This window comes from Metopolophium dirhodum, chromosome 1 (genome assembly GCF_019925205.1).
Source record: "Metopolophium dirhodum isolate CAU chromosome 1, ASM1992520v1, whole genome shotgun sequence".
Taxonomy (NCBI): domain Eukaryota; kingdom Metazoa; phylum Arthropoda; class Insecta; order Hemiptera; family Aphididae; genus Metopolophium; species Metopolophium dirhodum.
The window spans coordinates 83318671-83343595 of NC_083560.1; the positions used below are offsets into that span (position 1 = coordinate 83318671).

Consider the following 24925-nt stretch of genomic DNA (forward strand, 5'->3'; position numbering starts at 1 on the left):
TCTTCAACAGTAACTTTTCTGATAGGAAAGTGAATCTAGTTGGTACTTTGGGGGGGGGGGGGTCAAAAGTAAAAAAATTCCCAGTAGTTTTCGAAAGCGTGATGAAAAAAAAAAGAAAAATTAAGGAAAAACGGGAATTTTTACTCAAAATCTGTTTTTGAGAAAATCGATTTTAATTGTTGGGTGTAACTAACTCTAAAACAAATGACCGTAGAGACATGAAATTTTGACTGAATGTTTATAATTGCATTTCCTATACACCATAACATTTTCCAAATATTTTGACTTATTTTGAGCTGTTTACGGACATTGTCAATTTCCATTTTTTTTTAGTTTTTTTTTCTATAAATATCAATAAAATTTTATCTGTAGAGTAAAAAAGCTTGAAAATTTAATAGAAGGCTCCTAGGTTATTGTTTCAAAGACAGATGAAAAAAATTAAAAATCCTTAGTCACAGTTTTTATTTATAAGCATTTAAAGTTCAAATTTTGACAAAATACGGAAAAATCGCGAAATATAGCAAATTATTTAGAGTTGAGAATTCATTAAAATTTTTCTTTTTAAAATCGAAGATTTGAAAATATAATACAAGATTATCCATAAGTTAGTCTACCTTTATCAAAAAAAAATGTTAAAAAGAAACTTAAATTAAATTTTTATGAGCGTTTGAAATTCATATTTTTACAACATTTGATATTCATGTAACGATTTTCTTATTTTGTTGTAATTAAAAAACGTATGACTGTAGATACTTAAAAATGTCACTGAATGTTTGCATTAGCATTTTCTATACACGATAAAATTTTGAAAATAATTTGACTCTTTTTAAGCTGTTCACGGACATTGTCAGTTTTCAATTTTTTATTTTTTTTTTATAAGCATTTAAAGTTCAAATTTTGACAAAATATGTCAAATTCAAAGTTTAATAATTTTTTTGTAGTTAAAAATTTATAAAATGATTAACTTTTATAGCTAAGAATTGAAAACAAGGCCCCACGTAAATAGGTTATATATAAATTACTTTATTCACAGTAATATTATCAAATATACTTGGTAATATCATAGGCTGACTGACCGTTTTCGCTCAGAATCGTTTTTCTTATACAATGATATTATATAATTGAATTCAAATTTAACACCATCCATTACAGTGACCCACTTGTAACTTAATGTACAGCAGAGCGACATCCACTAACCCACCTTTTTTATGTTGACTTTTAACAATACATGTTTGAATCAACAAAGCTAATATATATTTTTTTTAATAACTTGACGAGTTGATACTTGTATTATTTAATAGTAGTTGATAAAAATACTGTGATACTTATGGATCTTATACTAATAGACAGATACCACCCTTCACGGCACATGCGCCCAATAATTTTTTGATATTACAATAACTGTATTACTGCAAACTCTATATCATATGACCACATCACTCGTCAGTGAATTGTTTTAATGCTCTGTCTAGTACTATAATGTCTGGTGATACCAAACATTGAATATCATAAGGAAGTATACATTTATTGTTGATAACAGTAGATGTTATGCTACCCCTACATGTTTTTAAAGTACAGTACGTTAGTACCTAATCCATACAATATTTATATTAATAACTTTATTAAAATAGTTCAAATTTACAATCAATATAATACAATTCAGTACAATAATAGTTAATAATAGTACATTATAATAGTAGTATTGCAATATCTAAAAATAACTACATTTTTTAATTTTAAACACCTTTCTTAATCATGTTAGAGGTATACCTAAATCATGAATATTATTATTGAGTATAGAATATAGTACTATATATACAAAATAACTCAATACTCAATGGTATATAACGAAAACATTTACTTATTTGATACACTTACATTGGTATAAAATATTTATTAAATTATATAAAATAGACAAAACTTGATTTAAAAAAAAAAAAAAAAATAACAGTACTAATGAAATGCTTTATTTCGCTATATTAAATTATTTGAAGAATGGCTTTGGTGGTGTACTTAAAAAAAAATTTATAATGTACAATACAAAAATCAATTACTAATTTATAAAAACAATGTTTTTCAAGTGAATTATGATATTGAATAGCAGGGACAATAAACTTATTTTAAATTGCATGTAAATATGTTGTAGAGAAAAAGTTATTAGGCTCATACAATATTCTACTTTATCGAATCTTATCATATTATAAATATTAAATAACTTCAGTCGTTGCGCCTTAAATGATTTAACCTATAGCTCTTTTTTTTAAAAAAAATAATAGAATAATTATTTTATTGAATATAGATGTAATTAAAAAAATTAAACTAAAAATATTAATATTAAGTAATCTCATATCTCTAAATCTAAAAGCAAATCTTTTGTTTTTTTTTTTAAGAGTTTATCACTGAGAACAAGTGTACGTGTAGCCTTATCCCACGGGCAACCGTTTTTACGAGCATATTTTAAACAGTCTAAATTTTTATTTTTGACAGCTGCTGCACACGTTGATTCATTCCATCGGCATCCATTTTCATGAGCGTATTGTAAGCAGCTTAGGTTTCCTTTTGCTGCAGCAATATAGGTGATATGTTCATTCCATGGACAACCATTTTTATGAGCATACTTCAAACAACCTAAATGTCCTCTCTCTGCAGCTTTGTAGCTTGTACTTATATCCCATACGCAACCGTTTTCAAAAGCATATTTCAAACACTTTAATTGGCCACCCGATGCAGCTTTAGCACAGGTATTAGTGTCCCATCCGCAACCATTTTCATGTGCATATTTCAAACACTTTAAATGTCCATTATACGCTGACCATGTACAAGTGTCTTCATCCCACAAACATCCGTTTTCAAAACAATACTTTAAGCATTCAAAATGTCCATTAGAAGCTGCTAGCATACATGCTCTTTCATCCCACGGACATCCATGTGTGTGAGCATATTTTAAACACTCTAAATTTCCACCTTTTGCAGCACAGTCTGTTGTACTTAAGTTCCACGGACAGTTGTTTTCATGTGCGTATTTCAAGCAATTTATATGACCATTATGGGCAGCATTGGAACATGTGTGTTTGTTCCAGGGACAGCCATTTTCATGAGAATATATTAAACAATCCAAATGCCCATTTCTGGCTGCTGTAGAACATGTCCTAGTGTCCCAAGAAAATTGCATCAGACGAGCAAATTTCAAACAGTCCAAATGTCCATATTTTGCGGCACTGGCACATACTAAAGTATTTAATCTATTGATATGTTTTGTCCCCTTGGTTATTTGAATAAGATCATCACAACAATTTTTAATATTGATTTTGATAATATTCTTGGGGATAGTGTTATACCAGTGTCTCTGACTTTCGTCGCACGAATAATACGCTAATTTAGCTAGTGTAAACATGATGTGTTTTGTGTAACAATTTTATTTATAATTGTTTGGTTTAAGGACTTTTTTTATCAAAACAAAATTATAGATTCTGATTCTGATTCTAAATAGATCTTGATGTAAGTTATTTATAAATTAAATTAATTATTAATCATGAATATTTACTTCACAATTTTCATTCCCTAAGAACTCCACATTTACCATGTTGTCTAATAAAGTACCACAACAATTATGTATAATCTGAAAAAAAAAATTTTAAAAACATTATTATAATTACATAAATGTTATTATCAATGCTTAAAATGCATAAATAGAGATCAAGAACAATGTTAAAAATCATTAGATATGCTATAATAAAAATAATAAATACTATAAAAAGGAAATTAATAATATAATTTTATCCAAAATTGAACTTAAAATATCCTTTAAAAAATACTGTGATTGTATAATCTTTAAATTTTTTGGCTTAACTACAAAATACTTATGAGAAACTTTGTTTTAAATTTTTAATTCTTAGGTATAAATATCAATACAATTTTATTTGTATGGCCAAAAAGAGTAAAAATTTAATACAAGGCCCCTGATATATTGTTACAATAGCAAATGAAAAATATTAAAAATACATAGGCACATTTTTTTTTATAATCATTTAAAGTTCAAATGTTGACAAAACTTATCAATTTGAAAATTTACAAATTATTTTGTAGTAAAAAATGAAAAAAAATGTAATCTTATAGTGATCTGCTGAGTGTACAAATTGCTATGTAATGTGTTTGTTAGACAGAGAGAATGCACGCCAGTGCATGCACCCTTTTAAAGGTAATTTTAATGATATCAAAGATAAATAATTTATTTAAATGTGTACAAATTGTCAAGCTATAAATAATGATTACAAAATTTGCAAAATAAAAGTCAAAAACCTTCATTATTATTTTATCTAATGATATTTATGTTTACACAAAATTAATTATTACTAGGTATAACTAACAGTTTTAAAATGTACTTTTATGATTTTTTAATTTACTATATTTCTATTATTTAGAGATTATTCACCTATTCCCATAAGCATACGTAGAATTTCTGGCAGGATACTCTAAAAGTACATAAGTATATAACACATTAACACACACACATATTACGTATATATAATATTCATGTTCATACCTAAGTTATAAAAACTAATTTAGATGGGGTAACCTCATTTAACTACATTTACCATAGTAAAAAAGTTTTTTATGATTGACTATCAATATTATTATAATAATAATATTGAATATTGAGGGGGGAGTTCGCAGATTAGTCAAGTGCCTACCATGACTACCCCGTGTGCACGCTTATGCCTATTCCAGAAAATTAAAATTTTTAGAGCAGCTATGTTCTAAACTGAATTTCATTTCAGGGTCTCCTATATACTATCTTACTCCTACTCCCTGGTGGTCAAACAACATATGTTGTCGAGTTCCCATAGTACAATACAGAATATGGGAATGATTTATATATCCGGACACAGTATCGCGAGTATATGGTCCTGCTTTGACAATAATTTTATTGTTTCACTGTTTATGATTAATATTAATATGTACAAACTAACAACAAATTAACTTCCTATGCGGAATATATTTATAATACAAAATAACATTAAACCTCAGTTTAAATTGCTCCTAGTCGATTATACTAATTAAATGAAAATGTATCCTATGTACGATATATAATATATGAATGTATACAGAATCTACAGATTACACATCCTCCCTGTATTATAAGCCTGCATCGTAGTTTAATTTATATTATATTGTACAAATTATCAGAGAATGTAGCATCATAGACTTATAATATATAATATATATTTTAAGTTTATGGGTTAAACTAGCTTGTAGAGTATATTGTTGAGACCAATTGAGCTATTCCAAAAAGTAGGGAGAGAGAAACAACTTTTATTAACATTAAATTAAATTAAAGAGAGCTGCTCACTATGCAAGTTGCCAATAGACACAGCATACACCTTAATCAATACATAAATACATAAGGACAAAGTGAAATTTACTTTATTTGATAACAATAGTAATTAAGAAGTCCTAACAAGGTGAGAATCGGTTAATAAACATCATAACACTACAGAGTAACGGCCTGTTTTACAATCATAGTTTAAACCTTGGTTACGCTTAACCCACTGATTTTACCGGGCGAATTTGGTGGTTTAACGTTAGTTTAACTATTGTAATACGGGCCAAATCACTCGGGCATTTTGGTAATCAATAATTCAAAAACATTGTACGTACCTTTTATAACAATTAAAAGACGATTGTACCAAATAGTATTTGAGAAACTTGTCGAGACAACAAAGTATGAATTCGCGACTTTTTATTACGAATTAAACGGCAACTACCGCTCCATCATCAATGCATATTATAGCACATAAAATTACTAAATAACATGTCGTTATGAATCGAAGCTTAAGTTTTTAATATTATGAAGACGCGATTTGTAAATATATTATAATAAAATAAGTTTACGAGGATAACAATTATTTTCATTGGGTAACACGATGTAGAAAAGATAAGGTGATAGTGATAACACTCGTGTTTTAAGAAAAAACGGTGTATGAACAAATAGGACCCGGGTCATTGAGATCCCTACCATACCTTTGGTAACAGCGTGGATCTAGTTGTCTCGGGATCAAATTATCGAGCCTTGATCTAAAAGTCCTGATAATAGGATTTGTCGGTTATCACATTAAAAAAAAATTCGAAAAATTATATTATAAATTTTAAATTATAAAATTAATGTTATGTTCATATATTACTATTAAACTCGCTCTCTGTATAATTATAATTCATTTATGTATATTTAATAAAATGTACACGCACGACTAGAAATTATTATAAATACTTAGTTGTATACACTTGAGAATACAATAGTTAATTCTGAATAATTATAATATGTAAGTACTAAAAATAATAATAGCCTTTTTTATATTAATAAAACGTAGGTACGTACTCTTATAAGGCTTATTGTATATATTTAAAGTAGGTATTGCATTTCCTTAAAATAATGAATATTAATTTTTATTATCACAGCTGACTGTTTGGGTATGGACAGTGTTCTGAATTTCTGATTTCTGAATAATTATCCCTAATCTTTTAATTTATATATATTTGTGTGTCTGTGAACCTAGGTATACTCTGTACGTATTATTTAACCTGAGTGTTCATAGTGGGGAATGATTTATCATTCCCCACTATATGATATTGTCAAAGTTTCACCCAAGTGGCGCTCAAAACCACTACCTCGTAATTAATTGTGTTGTATTATTTAGCTGATAGGGATCTGTTTTTTTAAAACATTTTTAATATGCATAGTTCATTATAAAAAATCTATTTTTATGTATGGTTATAGGCTTAGTAATTTTTATTACTTCAGTATGTTTCTTGCTTTTACCTTCAATTTAAACAAACAAACCAAATCATTGAAATACAATTAGGTTTTTTATATGATTTAGGATGTTGCTTTTAATGTAGGCATAAAATGTAATTTAGACTTTAGCTATCAACAAGTTCTAAAATATCAAATATTTTAGTCATTTAGAAATAAACTCTTTAAATATATTATATTTTTGAGATTTTTTCTTGTTCATTCAAATTTGACATTAAGTGAGTGTTGTTATAAGTAATGAATAAAATAGTAAAACAATCAACTCACGAGGTCAAAGCTTTGCTTCCCGATTGGTCACAAACTCCTTCTTACCAGCATACCAGTGGTTATATAGGTAGTATGGTACCTATAACCTATTGGTTACTACTGTAATAGAAAAACAATTTATATTATAACATTGTTATTAAATTAATTTTAATGATTATTGATTATTACAATATATTATTATAATAGATTTTATAATAATAATATATTATGTAGGTAATGTGTAATATGTATTTATTTATTTTTTTTTATTTTACCAATTAATTACAAAGATAGAATTATAATTATTGTTTACAATAATGTATATGATCTTGTTAACATTTACATTATTTTTGTCAGTGGCTTAAAATGTTCATTAATTATAATTTATAAATTATAACCATTAGAAGGAGCCACATCATGTAAAAAACAAATACAGATATATTTAGAACTTTAAAATCATATAAATTATTTTTATTATATTTTTCAAGTCAGTCACTTTAGTTATGCCTAATTTTTTAACAGAAATTAATAGTCAAAAACTATTTAGGTATATAATAACTTTAGTACATAAAAATAGGTAATAGTAATTTACAATCACCCTATCTGAAAAAAAAATGGTTAAGATTACGGTTACGTGGTAAACCACACAATAATTAACACTCTAAGGAAAATTTGTGAATCATTAATGTTTTTAGTAATAATAGTAATCATGACAACGAAAAGAAAAGAAAAAAATTGGGAAAAAGTCAAAATATGTGTACTCAGACCAAAAATATAGTATTTCTTATAATCAAAGTCATCAACTAATATTATTGCACTATTAAAGTTTAAAATGTGCATAATTTAAAGAACAAAAATGTTTTACCGTCACAAAAGTATTATTTATTTAAATAAAAGAAAACAAAATGCATTAAGAATTTAGCTTAAAAATACAACTATCTCTGTTATAGGTTCTCGGCATAGTGGGCAAACCAATCTAGTTAACCCTTCATAGCATGCACCACATAAACATGTATGGTTACATGGTCGTAATACCACATTTGATTCCTCGTTCAAACATGCGACACAGACGATGATTTCTCTCATATTTTCAACTGTAAAATAAAAGTTAGATAAGTAAGTATATCAATACGGTCATAAAGTATAGTATATTATGTGTATATTCAGATTATTGATTAATGTGTGTGTGTGAAAATGCTTACATATAATTTGTTGTATTTAAATATTCTCTAGCTCCACTCAGAATTTAAAATAAAGAGATAGTATAGAAATATTAAATAAATATTGTGAAATCAGAAGACAATCTACTACCCGAATCGATATCGTTCAGATTTTGGTTCTTTAAAAGATTGTCTGCCACGCTTTTTGAGTGAAAATATCAAGTGTTTGGTAGGTAGATATTTAATTTTAAAACCGGTCTCATACTTAGAGGAATGTATATCACACATTTTCACATTGATAAATAAATATTCTAAGAGGTTAACCTTCTTCATTTGGTCTCCTGAAGTGAACATATGGTGTATTGTCATCATTTTCTATCCTTACTGGTTCTAAAATAAATAATTTATTTAGGTCATGTATAAAAAGGCAAAATAAAAAAACAATAATAATTATCTTCAATATCAATCTAAAAGAATTGTTAACTTATAATGTTTACCAATTCCAACTATCATTCAATTAAACAAATATAATAATATACATAAGAGTTTCAAGTTGTCTAACTAAGTAAAAACATTTTTATCAACAGTAAAATAAAAATCAAAATTTCCATCTAAAATATAAAACTTGTTTTTCCCAATTATTGAGAAAAGTACTAGAATTTTGTCCTCCCAAGAATACCATCTAGATTCCTATCAGAAAATATACTTAAGTTGAAATTTATTTTCTACTTTAAATTATATATACATACACTACCTAGTAAAATTAATACATTCATCGCTCTACTCTAAATTGAAAATAATTGAAAATAAATAAATAGATTCTATGGAAATACTAAATAAAAATTGTAAAATCAGAAGTCAATCTACAACTACTCTAATCAACATTGTTTAGAATGTGTTTCTTTAAGTTACTATAGTGTCTACCATGCTTTTTGAGTAAAGAATATTAAAAAAAATGTTTGGTAGGTATATAGTTTTAAAACTAGTGCTATATTAAAAAATGAATATTAGTATATTACACATTGTTAAATAAATATTTTAAGAGGTTATTTATTACCTTCTTCATTTTGTCTCCTGAAATGAACATTCGGCATATCCCCATCGTTTTCGGTTCCTATTGGTTCTAAAATAAATTTTTTACTTAGGACATGCATAAAAAGACAAAAAAAATTTTAAAAAAACATTAATAATTATCTTCAATTGCAATCTTAAGGAATTATTAACTTATAATATGATGATTACCATTTCCCAACAATCATTCAATTAAGTCATACAATTTACAAATATAACAACGACTGAATATAGCCAAATATATTTTATTAAACTTCAGTCAACGTATGCATAACAGATCTAGTGAAAAAAAAATGTACCTAAAAACGGGCAGATAATTGTTTTGTAATTAAGTATTAAATTTTTAAAACAATAGCTACATGTGTGTAAAATATATATTAGTCATAGATTATAAAGTATTATATTAAGTTCAGTGTCTTACCTTGTCTAAAATATTGTGGTTCGTATAGCGGTAAGGGTGACATAAAAGGCAGATTATAGTTTAGAAGTACCTGCTGGAAAAATTGAGGAGGCGATTCATAAGCATAAATTTGGCGCTCTGCTGGCTCTACAATAAATAAATAATTTATATTTTGCTTTTACAAAAATAGACAAAAATGAAGGCATGATTACCAATATGATCTGCAATATTATTCGCATCATCATCTTCAACTTGTTGCTCTACAAAATAACAATAATGTAATAAATTGTATACTTATAAATATTTAAGATCAAAATGACAATATAATTATTTCGTACATTTTAAATTAAATCATGATTACCAATATGATCTGCTATATTATTCGCATCATCATCTTCAACTTGTTGCTTTATAAAATAATAATAATGTAATAAATTGTATACTTATAAATATTTAAGATCAAAATGACAATACAGTAGAACCTCGATTATCCGAACTATAATTAACGTATACGAACGTTCATTTATCCGAACATGAAAACTCGTATCCGGCAGGTATTGATAATTATGTCAAAAAAATATAATAAATAAAATAAATGTAATGTATTTAATTATGTATTTATTTATTTCTAATAATTTAATGTATTTCTGATAATGTAATGTAATATGTAATGTAATTCTAATAAAATATTAATAGTAATAATAAATATTTAATTATAAAAATAATTAACTAATACATAATATTATAAACATTTTTTATTTTATATTTCCAATATTCAAACTTTTGCGTATCCGAACTAGGTGCGGTCCCAATTAGTTCGGATAATCGAGGTTCTACTGTATAATTATTTCTTAAATTTTAAATTAAATCATGATTACCAATATGATCTGCAATATTATTCACATCATCATCTTCAACTTATTGCTCTATAAAATAACAATAATGTAATAAATTGTATACTTATAAATATTTAAGATTAAAATGACAATAAAATCATCTCTTCAATTTTAAATTAAATAATATGAAAAACTGAATCAACTCTGAAAAAAATATTGTAGGTAAAATTAACAAATCAACTTTGTAAAAAAATAACGAACATCTATTTTGTTAATACTATAAGTATAGTATTAAAATTAAAATTAATTTGTACAATTAACAAACTCGGTGTAAATCTCCACTAATAATTAATTAAATCAACAATATCAATGTTTATAATTTGTACAATGCATTGTAATTTTAATAAATTATACTTTATTAATAAATTACAAGAAATATTATGTTAAAATAAACATTCATCATTGAAAAATACATCATTATATAAAAATAATGAAACAGTATTATTATTTCAACATATCTATTCATTAAAATATTAACGAAACTTTTGTTAAATTAGAAGAGATAATCAAAATACAAAAATACAAAATATAACATTACCGTTGTTATTTTATCAAATCTTTTAATTTTCTAGATCATTTTCAGCTACATACTTTTGTAAATTTTGTAAAGCTAGAAAGGAAATAACAAAAAACATGTTTGAAGAAGATTGCCTGTTAATGGGGAATATTACTAATTATAAAACTGATGTTGCTATTAATGATATTTCTGAAACAGGAGTTCACGGTGAGTCATTTTTAAATAAAATACCTTAATTTCATGTTAAACAAAACTTTTGTGTGGATGTCATGCATGACTTATTTGAAGGTATATGTCATTATGACATGTGTCATATTATTAAATACTTCACTGAAACTGTCAAGTATTTTCTTTAGACACATTAAATTTAAGAAAAAGTAGTTTTAATTATGGCTCAATAGAAATAGGAAATATTTCACCTTCCATAAAAACAAAACATTTGCAAAACTTTCATCTTAAAATGTCTGCCCGAGAAATGATGACTTTTACACACTTTTTTCCTTTAATGGTCGGGGACTTGGTTCCTGAAAATAATGAAGTCTGGCTATTATTTTTGAATTTAATCCAAATTATTGACATAGTTTTATCTTATAGTATATTATGTGAACAAAAAGTAATTAGACTGAAAAATTTAATTCTAAATCATAATAGGCAATATGTTTTATTATTTCATGATTCATTAAAACCAAAACACCACATATTGACTCATTACCCAACCATTATTAGGCAGTCTGGTCCACCTAGACATTTTTGGTGCTTTAGATTTAAAGCTTAACATAAAGAGCTGAAATTATATGTACATGCTACTTCCTCTCGTAAAAATATAACCTATACCCTGGGGAAAAAATGCAAATTAAATTCGCATATCAACTTCTGAATCCTACTCCTAGTAATTTAATTATAAATGAAACCCACAGAATAAAAAATAATGAACATATACAATTTATACAGAGTTTAATTGTAAATCATCAATTTAAATGATACACCCAGGTAGATTGCAGAGGAACTTTATTCAAAGTAGATTTGTCTGTCACAAGAGGGATACAAACATTAAAGCTTTTTAAAATAATACAAATTATAGTTTCTGAAGAAAATAAATGTTTAATTCTTGCTGAAGAATTTAAAGTAAATTTTTATCATTCACATTTTGATGCATATGTTGTTGAAGAAAATTTGACACACCCAAGTAGTTTAAGAATTTTTAATATTGAGGATTTGAATGGACCTCCAATTAATATTATTGGAGTCATCAATAATCAAATTATGATACGGCTTAAAGAATATTATTAATATGTACACTTTACCAATAATAATTTAGGTATAAGAATATTTTGAATACATTACATTTTTTACATATATATATTAACTTATAACTGTGCTAACTAATATTTTTTATGAATATAAATTATAAATTTAGCTTACTTTTTTTTACGTTTAACTATTTAGATGTTTTTCATAATTTTTATAAACTAATATGTTTCAACATTAAATTTAATAATTAATGTGCTTTATGTATGTTAGACAAAATGGATGAAAGAGATGAAGACACAAATGAATTGTCATCTGACTTGTTTAATACAAGTAATATTAATAACCTTGTTCTTTTTCAAAATGTGAATGACCCCCATAGCTCAAACAACAATGATTGGTCAAAAATTACAGAAGAAGAATCATATAGCTTGTGGTTATTGTTAAGTGAATGGAGATTGAGCTATTTGTATAAAACATGCACTGGTAAAAATCAAAGAGTTTAATGTAAGTGTTAGCTAATATTACAAATTTAAAAATTTTTAGATTTGATGATTGACTTAGAATGTTTGAGATATATTACAACAACTCAATGTGAAAAGTTGTTGAAAAATTATCCTTTGGGAATTCAAATTAAATTTGAACGTCATTTAACAAATTGGAAAAAAGACAATCCAGTTCCAAATGAATTATTGGAGCTTCAAAGTGTTGGCCAAAATATTTCAAACGAAATTCCTATAAAGATTTCTGAAACATCAATAACTGTTACAAAGCCATTATTAAGCTTATGCGAAATACTTGAAAGTTCACCACAAGCACCAAATGGTGCTTGCCAACTACAAAAAGTATGGTTCATTAAATGATGCGTGTAGATTAATTCTTGTAGATATGGTAATTAAGACAGCAATAAAAGAAGATGTTATTATGACAGTTAAAACTGCAGAACAAATTTCTGATCAAATTGTTGCAGATTTCCCAAAGGAAGTTAAGGTACTTTGTTTTTAAAACTATTGAATATAAATGAGCAAATGTAAATTTAAAATACTAATTTGTTTAGGATTATTACTTTATGCGTGAAGGCAGCAAAGCTCCTAAAGGAAAGTTATATGCAAAGTATCATAATGTGGTGCGCAATTTAAAAAACGGTGGGCTTATAGAATCTACAAAAAGACCTAAACCATCAAATGTTGAAATGAGTTATGTCCGTCACATGATTAACTTTGGTGAATATTTTGATGAATTAAAATTTATTTTTGATTGTTGTAACTATTAAAATATTGGTATTTACCCTTATTTTTCTTTGTAGATTTTGAAACTGATATAGATCAATATTTAAATAGTCTGAATCATGATAACTGTACATTCAATGAAATTGAGGTTATTTGGAAGGCAACTGTCAAGTATAGGCTAAATTATATTAAAAACAGTCAGAGTACAACTGAGACATTAAAACATTGGAGCAGTTACAAACTCCCAGCTTGTTATAAATTAGTAAGTATAAACATCATTAAAAATTTTGAATTGAAATATTTTAATTATTATAATATAAAATAATAATAATAATAATAATAATTTAAACTTTAAAGTTTATTAATTGTATAATAAATATATTTGTATAGAACTATGTTAAATGTTTATTATATTTAATTTATGACAAGCTATATATTAAATAATCTAATCGAAAAAACAAAGCCTAGAATATAATGTAATACTTTAAATAATTTATAACTAGTTTCGATATAAAGTTGTTAGTTTGTTATAAACAAAATACCTGTATAAAAATATGTAGTATTATTTTATAAATACTTTTTTTTAATTCCTTATCTACCTATATTAATTTATTTTTTAATCCTAGATTGATATTGATTTTAATATGCTCTATCCATCTGCCTCAAACTTATTGACTATTTATCCAGATGTATCATCCAAACTTATTGAATTGTTAAAATTAAAAATAAAAGATTCACAAAGTTTAAAACTACTAGATGAAATTCTCGAAAAGAATTTGTTAGAAAGTATGTATTCTCTTTAAGCATTAAATATGTTGTAAATTATTTATCATTTTTCAGATGGCCGTGATGCCTGTATATTTCATCTTTTACACGCATTATTTATTCCTACTGCAAAAAAATCCACTCGTAATGAAAAAGGCCAAAAATCCATCATAAAGTTTTCAATTCGAGATTCACAGCAGTCATTTATGATTAATGTTGATACAGTTTCACAGTTCGAAGATATAATATCTAGAAAAAAAGGTATGTGTTTTCAATAATTGGAGATTGGAGAAATATGTGTGTATGCTATAAATGTTTTGGTGTAATTAAACGATACCAAATCAAGGTAAAAATAAAATTGTTTAACATGAAGTTATGAAGCCAGCAATATGTTGTATGAGTTCTGACGTTTCAAATGTAGTGTACCTAGTATATAAAATAACAAAAGATGAGTGTTTAAGATATGAAAATGCTAAGATTAATGAGTAGAGTTACTATAGAAAACAAATTTGTTAAGGCTTATAAAGTATATGAGTGGCAAACATATTTGACTAGATGAGAGAGAATATATTGATATGGTTTGGGAATGTTTTATAGAGGGAGAGGCTGAGAAAATTGTGAATGCATGAAGTGTGGAAAATATAGAAAAGAAGAGGATACAACTTATTAGATCTAAAAAATAGGGTAAAGAATAATAAGTTTTAATTGGAGTGTGTAAATTAAAAAAGTGCAAAATAAATGATTAGTATAATATAATTTACTCTTAAAGTATTTCCAAACTTTATAGACAAACTTAGGTAAATGATCACTGTTTATATAATTAAATCTATAAAAATGATTTGACTATTTGAATGTTTAATTTAGATTATTTATATTCAAATATGAATTTCCTTCCTATAAATATTTTTTATTTAATTCTAATTTTCAATTTTTCGCAGGTTTAGGTATCCCAATCCAACCATTTATTGTGATGATTGGTCAATTACATGAACCAAAAGACATAATTGTTTACTTTGATGATATTAAATACAAAGTTTTAACCATTCAGAGAGCAGTTGATGTCGTTTTTAAGTTGTTCCATACATTCAATTTGTTATATCCTGATGAATCTTATATTTTATGGTTATTCATACAAAAGTTTTTTTATAATATTCACATTAAGTCAGACCAATCACATCCAATTATAAGTTTAATTATTTCAGAACTAAATAAATAAAATATATTTAATAAGTATTGATTTTATACCCATACCTAAGTATTTTGTATTGTGAAGCCAAGACAAGGCCAAATTTTTATATATTATAAATATTTCCTCTATTTATTTTCTATTTATGTTTTATTAAATATTATTTTATTAATAGTTTGTATAATTAACTTATGATTTGTATTAAGTATTGAGATTAATTTTGTGTTGTAAAGCCAAGACAATGGCAACATTTTTTATATTAAATATATTGTAACTCAATTTATTTTCTATTTATGTTTTATTAAATATTATTTTATTAATAGTTTGTATTATTAACTTATAATTTGTAGTAAGAGGTAAGAAAAATGTATTGTGAAGTCAAGACTAGGCTAGAATTTGATATACTGTTACTAACATATTAAGGTAATACATTGTATAATAATATCATAATTTGTTATTTTATTGTTTTGTTTAAATATTGGAATACATTTTAAAAAAAACTACTTGTTAGTTTATTTTAATTGAGCCTTATTCACTTTAAATGTATACATATATATCATAAAAATTATTATATATTATATTATGACTTATATATTTTGTCAGTTTTACCTGTGGAGCCTAAGGAGTAAGAACTATAAGCAACAATACAACTTTGTAAATAATACAAATCACATTATAGAATTAACAGACAATTAATTTAAAATAATGAATGTCGATTGTTTATTAGACATTGTTAAAATTGTTATCAATAAATTGTATTGTTGAATTAACTTTCCTTAATTATGTTAATAATAATAAGGTTAATTTACGTTTAACACAATATCTGTTGTATTAACAGAGATAATTGTTGTTTTATTCATATTGTAAATTTAACAATGTTATTGATATAGGTATAATAATTTATTTGTTAGCTCAGGAGTATTGTTGAATTTACCTTATTTTTTTTTGTTTTTACCTACTTATTTTTTTCAGTGAAGTTATAAAAATAGTTTGAATCCAAAAATCTTAGAAAATATATGAATACATAAGTAGACAAACGTCAAGCCTACATGAATGTCATAGAAGTGATAGATTTTGAAACATTAAATATTTAAGTCACAATAACCAAGAAGTAATAATCTATATTCTATATATTCTATATACACTAAAAATTAGGGCCCACAATAATAAAATATTTAAAACATTTATAGATACAGAAAAATGTATTAAAGATATGAATGCATTAAAAATATTTATTTTATTTTATTATTCATTCTAATAAATATTATATAACAATATTTAGATATACAATCTTATAATGATAATCAACGTTTAAAAGGAACAACATTTTTGAATTCGTCAATAATTTAATTAATTTAATTTACACTTAATTAATAATTAGGGCCCTTGTCGTTTTTGGTGAAGGGTCCGGGGGTGCCCAGGCACCCCCTGTGCGCACGGGTGGTTGCATTTTCCTCCACATTATTTTAGACTGAAATTATGTCTATTTTCCTCCAATATTTTAGCCAGTGTTGTAGTATTATACGTTCCGTATTATAAAGACAGAGTAAGGCTAGCAAACCAGGGCTTGCAAACGTTATATTTTACAAAAAACTATTAAAATTTGTAAACGTAATTATAACGGAAAGCGATAGGTAATCAAAAATCGGCGCATTCGAATTGCGTCCCTAAATTATATTTTATCCGAGTTGCGTCCGTGGTTTTTTCACGACACATCCGAGTTGCGTCCGCGGTTTTCTCGCAACATGTACGAATTGCGTCCACGGGTTAACTCATATAGATAATCTCAATCGACACATTCGAAATGCGTCCGCGGTTTTCTCGCAACATGTATGAATTGCGTCCACAGGTTAATAATATAGATAACTCATATAGATAATCTCAATTATTAGATATATATATAAATAATTAAACAAGCTATACACTCAGCAGTTTCGGATATTTTTCCTGATGTAATACGCAAAGGCTGTAGATTTCACCTAGGACAATCAATCTGGAGAAAAATTCAAAGTCTTGGTTTGTCTAGTTTTTAAAAATAAATCTGAAGTAGGAAAATTTTTGAAATTATTCTTTGGTCTTTCATTTTTAAAACCCGATGAGGTTAATAAATGCTTTTATGAAGACCTAATGGCTATAAGACCTAACGATGAAAGAGTTGATAATTTTTTTAATTACTATGAAAAAAATTATATTTCGCTGGACAGTAAATTTCAACCATCAATATGGGCCGAATTCTCAAACTCGTTAATGCGTACCACCAACGCATGTGAATCGTATCACTCGAAATTAAATGGCATGTTTTATTCATCATACCCTGACATTTTCCAATTTGTTGAAATATTGAAAAATGTTCAAACTGACATTTGTATTAAAATACGAAGTTCAAATTTAGGAAACAAACGAAGAGAGGATGTAGAAAAAGAAGAATTTATTAAAAAAACTATGACTGAATTTGAAAACAAAAATATAACACGTCTTCGTTCAAAAATTGGCAAACATAAATTTACCAATACATAAATGATATATATATATATATGTATATAACTATAATTTTTAACCTCATTATTTTACAAAATCAACATTACATTTTAAAACAATAATAAATAATTTATTATATACAATTACAAACTTTGAACAAACCATATTTTTAACCACACTATTTATACAAATGACAGTCCTCAGTCTGTAAAAGTGGGAAGGGAAATATGTATAATATTCACCAATTAATCAATTATTAACCTGGACGCAACTCGTACATGTCGCGAGAAAATCGCGGACGCAACTCTGATGTGTCATGCAAAAACAACGGACGCATCTCGGATATATATAATAATCATCGTGATTTATATTTTTGTATTCTGGGACGCAATTCGTATGCAGCCTCAAAAATAATTAAATACCGCAAAACAAAACATAACGATTAACAAAATATATTATGTATCATTAAACAAAAAAAAGTTGGGTAAGTGGATGTCGCTCTGCTGTACAGTAGGTTACCAGCGGGTAACTGCAGTAATGGATGGTGTTAAATTTGAATTCAATGATATAATATCATTGTATAAGAAAAACGATTCTGAGCGAAAACGGTCAGTCAGCCTATGGTATTACTAAGATATTTGATGATATTATTGTGAATAAAGTAATTTATTATATAAACTATTTACGTGGAACCTTGTTTTAAATTTTCAATCCTTAGCTATAAAATTTGAACATTTTATAAATTTTTAACTACAAAATAATTATTAAATTTTAAATTTGATACATCTTGTCAAGATTCGAACTTTAAATCCTTATAAAAAAAATTGTTCCTATTTATTTTTAATATTTTTCAACTGCTATTGCACTAATAAATCAGGAGCCTTGCATTAAATTTTCACGCTTTTTTACCCAACAAATAAAATGTTATTAATATTTATAGGATTAAAAACAAAAAAAAATTGAAAACTGACAATGTCCATAAGCAGCTCAAAAAAAGTCAAAATATTTTTAAAATTTTATTGTGTATAGAAAATGAAAATAAAAACATTCTGTAAAATGTTCATGTATCTACAGTTATTCGTTTTTGAATAATAATAAAATAACAAAACCGCTACATAAGAATTCGAGTGAATATCCAATATTGTGAAAATGCGAACTTCAAACGCTCGTAAAAATTGAATTTGACTTTGTTATAGACATTTTTTTTTTTTGATAAAGGTAGATAATATTATAAGGAATCTTGTCTTACATTTTAAAATCTTAGATTTCAAAAGAAAAATTTTTATGAATTCTTAACTCAAAATAATTTGCTAATTTTCGTGGTTTTTCCATATTTTGTCAATTTTTGAACTTTAAATGCTTATAAAAAAAAACTGTGACTAAGGATTTTTAATATTTTTCAAATGTCATTGTAACAATATAGTAGGAGCCTTGTATTAAATTTTCAAACTTTTTTACCCTACAAATAAAGTTTTATTGACATCCTTAAAAAAAAACACTAATAAAATTGTAAACTGAAAATGTTCCTAATTAGTTCAAAACAAATCAAAATATTTTGAAAATTATATCGTGTATAGAAAATGCTAATATTAATTACCAGTGAAAATAACATGTGTATAATATGTTAATTTGTTTTAGATTTACACCAAAAACCAAAATCGGTGCTTTTGAAAACTATTGGAAATTTTAAATTTTGACCTCCCCAATGCACCAACGATATTTACTTTCCCATCGAACAAGATACTGAAGTTGAAAATCCAATCATTATTTCAACTACTTATCGTGTACACAGACACAAAAAAAAATAAAAAAAAACACACATCATTGTAAAATCAATACATTCATCGTCCCACTCAGAATCTAATAAAGCAAAACGCAATATTTTAAAATCTATTTATTTAAAAGGTCTATTGGTTTCGTAGAAACATTTATTTCATGCGACAATCTAAGAATTTATATATAGGTATATTATATTTCGTATCCAGGCCATTACCTACCCGAATTAGTTATTATTTTTAAATTTTATAGGTATTAACACTATTTTAAATAACGATAAACGCAACACTTGTACAACGTTTTAGTTCCAAACAATAATAAATGCAAAAATTCCGTAACGTTTTAATTGTAAATGACATGAAACAGAATTTTATTCAAATGCAAGGATCACATTGCTGCTGGATCACATTTTCGGTTGATACATTCTGGTATCGGCTATATCTATATCAGCTGTTAATTAAGCCTAATAAAGAATATATTTTATTTTTTTGATATGTATAAATTATTTATGTTAACTATTTTATTATTTTATGTATTATTTATTAGAGGAAAATGGTTAAGAATTATTTTAAATTTTTTTGGAGTTAAATGGACAGTGAAGGAAAACGGTATCTCGTTTTTGGAGGAAAATGGCTACGGTCGTGCGCACGCCTATGTATATATTGCGTAAATTATTAATATATTAATAATACCTATATACCTACTAATACACTAATACAGACTACAGTATACACAAGGGCCGTATTTAAGGGGTGGTTCGAAAGGGCAATAGCCCACTCTAGCTTATGTTAGGACTTAGAGGGCGACAATATTTTTACGGCGACTGTAAAAAAAGTAAAACGATGTTTTTGAATACGCAATTGAAAATTATAAATTATAATTATTAAATTAGTGCGTTACAAATAACGTTACTTTTTTATCATTGTAAACAGTTGTAATTTTTTTAACCATATTCAATGAAATAATTAAATTCAAGGTGTATTTATTAACATTTAAATAATTATTTATTAAATACACCTTGTTTCAATTATTATGTATATATTTTACAATCATAGACCTAGTGATAATAGACCCTATTATGTACAAATGTGCAATAAGTCATTACTCATTTTAATCATAATTAATTTTAATTTTTAAACCGAACTCTTTTCTTTCTGCTAATAAGGTGATAACTTTTATTCCTGGATTGTTATCGGAATCGAAATTAAATATAATTGATTTTTAATTTTTCTCAAATATCCCAACGGCTTGTTTTTGTAATACATTCAATATTAATATTAATAACGTGAAAAATAACGCATTAGTGCGTTATTTCATAGAAATTACTTTAAAAAAAAAGTAATTTTGTTACAATTGCGTTACTTTAATAAAATGTAATGAAATTACTGATGCGTTACAGTAATTTGTAAATTGCGTTACGTTATTACCCTATTTACCTTACCTATAACCAAATTAAAAATTGAAAATCGAAACTGTTGTAATTCTTTAAAAGGTGGTGAAATTAAAAAGAACAATGTAAAATCAATACATTCATCGCTCTGATCTGAATATATAATGTAAAAATCATTAACTTATAAGTTATAAACTACGTAGTTTTCCTTTGTTTTACACTGTGTTTACCCAATTTTGGAACTTTTCATACTTTTACCCCCCCCCCATGCCCCTCCCAAAATTAAGCCCTGGATCCGCCACTGTAATATATAAAAATATCGTGTCACAATATGGAAAATATTTTTCGCCAAACTCCTCCGAAACAGCTTGACCGATTTTCATGAAATTTTGTGGGTATATTCAGTAGGTCTGAGAATAGGACGTAAACTATTTTTCATACCCTTAGATCCAACCCGAGGAGGTGCTCAAATGGGAATTTTGAGATTTACGGTGGAAATTGTTGTTTATAAATAGTTGCTACTTGCTACCTATGGGTTTTAAGCTATTAGGTATAATAATAATTATTGGTTGCCATTGGTTGATCGTTAATTAAACTATTATTATTATTATTAATAACGTATTAGTATTAGTATTTTATTGGTATATTGGTTTTAGGTTTACCGAGCATGCATTAAATCCGATTGTTGCCTTACTTATAGCCGCTCATCGACGGTGTCAGCTATTTGATATGGTGTCGCACAATGTTGCGATCCGACATAGTTGGATTGCCTACCAGGGTCGCTGTATTGCAATTTCTGCTGCGAGTTACATCCAAAAAGATTTTAACAACCACAATTTTTTTAAGAGTTATCATTTTTTATGAGCAACGATGTGCACGGGATCAGCCAGTAGTAGCTATTTTGACTACCAAAATATTCACTAGAAATAATTTATATGGCAAAAAACGTTTGCCGGGTCAGCTAGTATAACTACATAAAACTAGTTTTTAAAACCAATTTTGGGTCGCCAATAATTTGAAATGGGTCGGCTAAAATTTAAAACGTTGGTATAATATTTTTATTTTTAAGCCTTATAATATAAATAATAAATGAAACCGTTTTCGTAAATTCACAGTATTGATAATTGGGACAAAGATGCTTATCAAATTATATTCGTTTCCGTTAATGTCAACCGATAATGTATAATTATAGCTATAAGTTATAGTATTTAATAAGTTTTTCACCAGCATTTTTCTTAGAATCAACTATCAATGTTGTGAACGTCGTATGGTACTTATTCGTGTAGTCGTGAGGTTAACGTCAACCTACCTGTACCCAGTGCGGAATAGTCGTTAGCATTAATATAATATTATTTGTAAATAGACTAATAATTTTGTATTATTTTGTATTGTGTATTAAACATTTATAATGAGTAAACAGACATCACTTTCATCTTTTTTTATAAAATCTGTGGTAGTTAAAAATAATGAAAATGAAAAGACGGAATCAAATGCAAATGAACAAGAAATAGAGAAGGACGAAATGCCTAGAAAAAAGGTAAAAATATCAATGAACTACACATATAAATACATTGTTAAATATATTGGTTATGGGTTTACTTATATAAATGAAAACGGAGTAGATTTGCCACAATGTGTTATTTGCGGTAATGTACTAGCAAATGCTTCTTTAAAGCCAAATAAACTTTTACGACATCTTGAAACTAATCATAATGAATACAGTAATAAAACTACAGATTTTTTTTTAAGAAAACGTGATGAGTTAAAGATAAATAAAAAAAATATTAAATCATATACCACAGTTGACAAGGTGTATTTAAAATGTTCTTTTATTGCAGCTATGCATATTGCTAAGACAAAAAAGCCGTATAATATTGGTGAAAAATTAATTAAACCTTGTATGGTCGATATATGTTCAGAACTATTCGGTAATGAACACGTCTCAAAAATAAAAAATATCCCCATGTCAGATGACACTATTCATAAACGAATTCTTTGTATTGCTAATGATATCGAATATCAGCTCGTCGAAAAAATAAACAAATCTTTATTTTATGCCATCCAGTTGGATGAATCAACGGATATAAGTAATTCAGCTATATTATTAATTTATGTAAGGTATATTGATGATACATTTAACGATATAAAAGAAGAGTTTTTATGCACTTTAAAGTTGAAAACATTTACTACCGCAGATGAAATTTTCAAAACAATGAATAGTTATATGATATCTAAAAATATTAACTGGGTTTCTTGTATTGGGATTTGTACAGATGGGATACATTCAGGTGTAGTATCACGCGTTAAAGAAGTAGCACATGCACATCTAATTTCCACTCATTGTTTTATACATCGAGAAAAATTAGCTGTAAAAGATATGGGTGAAAATTTCAATGATATTTTAAACCAATGTACAACAATTATAAATTTTATTCGTGCAAGAGCTATTAATTCTCGTATTTTTTCTGTCATCTGTAAAGAATTTGGTTCAGTTTATAATAATGTATTATTTCATTCTCATATACGTTGGTTATCACGGGGAAAAGTTTTAACGAGATTTATTGAATTAAGGACTGAAATAGAAGTATTTTTAAGAGAAAAAAATTCACCGTTATCCGACCATTTTCAAGATATAATATGGTTGGCAAAAGTTACGTATCTTTCAGATATATTTTCGTTATTAAATGAGTTAAATTTGAGTATGCAAGGGCCATTAACTAATATTTTTACATGTTTTAATAAAGTTGAAGCTTTTCTAAAGAAACTTGATCTTTGGATAAAACGAATTCAGGAAAATACATATATGTTTCCATCATATTATAATATGACTGAAGAAAAATTATTAAAAAAAAATGAAATTAATGTAATGCAATGTGTAATTAAAACACATTTGTCGAAATTAAAAAATAAATTATTAAAGTATTTCCCACCATCTCGTGATATTCGATCAAACAATATGTGGATTCTTAACCCGTTTTTACCCTGTGAAAATCATGAATTATCTTTATTAAATGAAAGTCAACTATTAGAATTATCGTCAGATAAATTATTAGAACAATCTTTTAACACTAAAAATTTAAACCAATTTTGGATATCTTTAAGAAATGAGTATACTAATCTTTACGAAGAAGCATTAAAGAAATTAGTTCCTTTTGCAACAACATATTTATGTGAATCCGGATTTTCGACATTAACTACGATCAAAACCAAAGCAAGAAATAAGCTTGATGTCGAACCCACGATGCGTATTTCACTTACTAACTCCATTGAAGCTCAAATTGATTCATTGGTGAAGCAACATCAAGACCAAGGAAGTCATTAAATTCTTCATTATTTAAAAAAAATATTTAAATTAAAAATTATTTAAAAAAATATGTACAATACAATTATTAAAAAAAAATGTTTATTTTTGAATATAATGTAATAATCAACTATAATAATATTATGACCTGTTACTAGCACAAATAATAAAAGTAAAAAAAAATATTAAATTAAGAGTACCCGGTTTTTTTTTATTCCGCCATTGAACATTATTTATAAAAAGGTCGCATGAAAATTTGGTATATATCTTGGGTCGCCACTACACAAAGGTTAAGAACCGCTGCTATATAACATAATATATGACTATAATAATATGCTTACACTCGGGTGGCGAACGTTACTGTAAACTAACACAAAATGCATCACTTTGGTACAAATGGGTAGGTACTAGCTACATGTTAAGTAGTACATAAAGTGAAATACGTTAGGGT

The 24925-nt window shown here is 26.3% G+C and overlaps 3 protein-coding genes across 4 annotated transcripts; 2 read left to right on the plus strand and 1 right to left on the minus strand.

Moving 5' to 3' along the window:
- Positions 1-303: 303 nt before the first annotated feature.
- Positions 304-5904, minus strand: LOC132934289 (uncharacterized). Of its 2 annotated transcripts, none has more exons than XM_061000574.1 (2): positions 5659-5904; positions 304-3619 (listed from the first exon to the last, which is right to left on the minus strand). In XM_061000574.1, the coding sequence occupies exon 2, from the start codon at positions 3392-3394 to the stop codon at positions 2345-2347; it is 1050 nt and encodes a 349-aa protein (XP_060856557.1). In that variant the 5' UTR covers positions 3395-3619; positions 5659-5904; the 3' UTR covers positions 304-2344. The 2 variants fall into 2 exon arrangements, with proteins under 2 accessions (XP_060856557.1, XP_060856558.1); XM_061000575.1 differs by lacking the exon at positions 5659-5904 and adding an exon at positions 4433-4474.
- A 2558-nt stretch (positions 5905-8462) lies between these two features.
- On the plus strand, positions 8463-16422 carry LOC132936995 (uncharacterized). Its single transcript, XM_061003819.1, is given in 10 exon segments — positions 8463-9966; positions 11157-11308; positions 12623-12835; positions 12896-13167; positions 13169-13339; positions 13407-13572; positions 13656-13840; positions 14205-14364; positions 14419-14604; positions 15282-16422. Coding segments are annotated over 10 exon segments (1857 nt in total). The 5' UTR covers positions 8463-9892; the 3' UTR covers positions 15560-16422.
- A 7707-nt stretch (positions 16423-24129) lies between these two features.
- Positions 24130-24495, plus strand: LOC132942388 (protein FAM200A-like). Its single transcript, XM_061010714.1, has one exon. The coding sequence runs from the start codon at positions 24130-24132 to the stop codon at positions 24493-24495; it is 366 nt and encodes a 121-aa protein (XP_060866697.1).
- Positions 24496-24925: the final 430 nt, after the last annotated feature.

Coding starts and splice junctions, on each gene's coding strand:
- LOC132934289 (XM_061000574.1), bottom strand. CDS start 3,394: ATGTTTACACTAGCTAAATTAGCGTATTATTCGTGCGACGAAAGTCAG.
- LOC132942388 (XM_061010714.1), top strand. CDS start 24,130: ATGTGGATTCTTAACCCGTTTTTACCCTGTGAAAATCATGAATTATCT.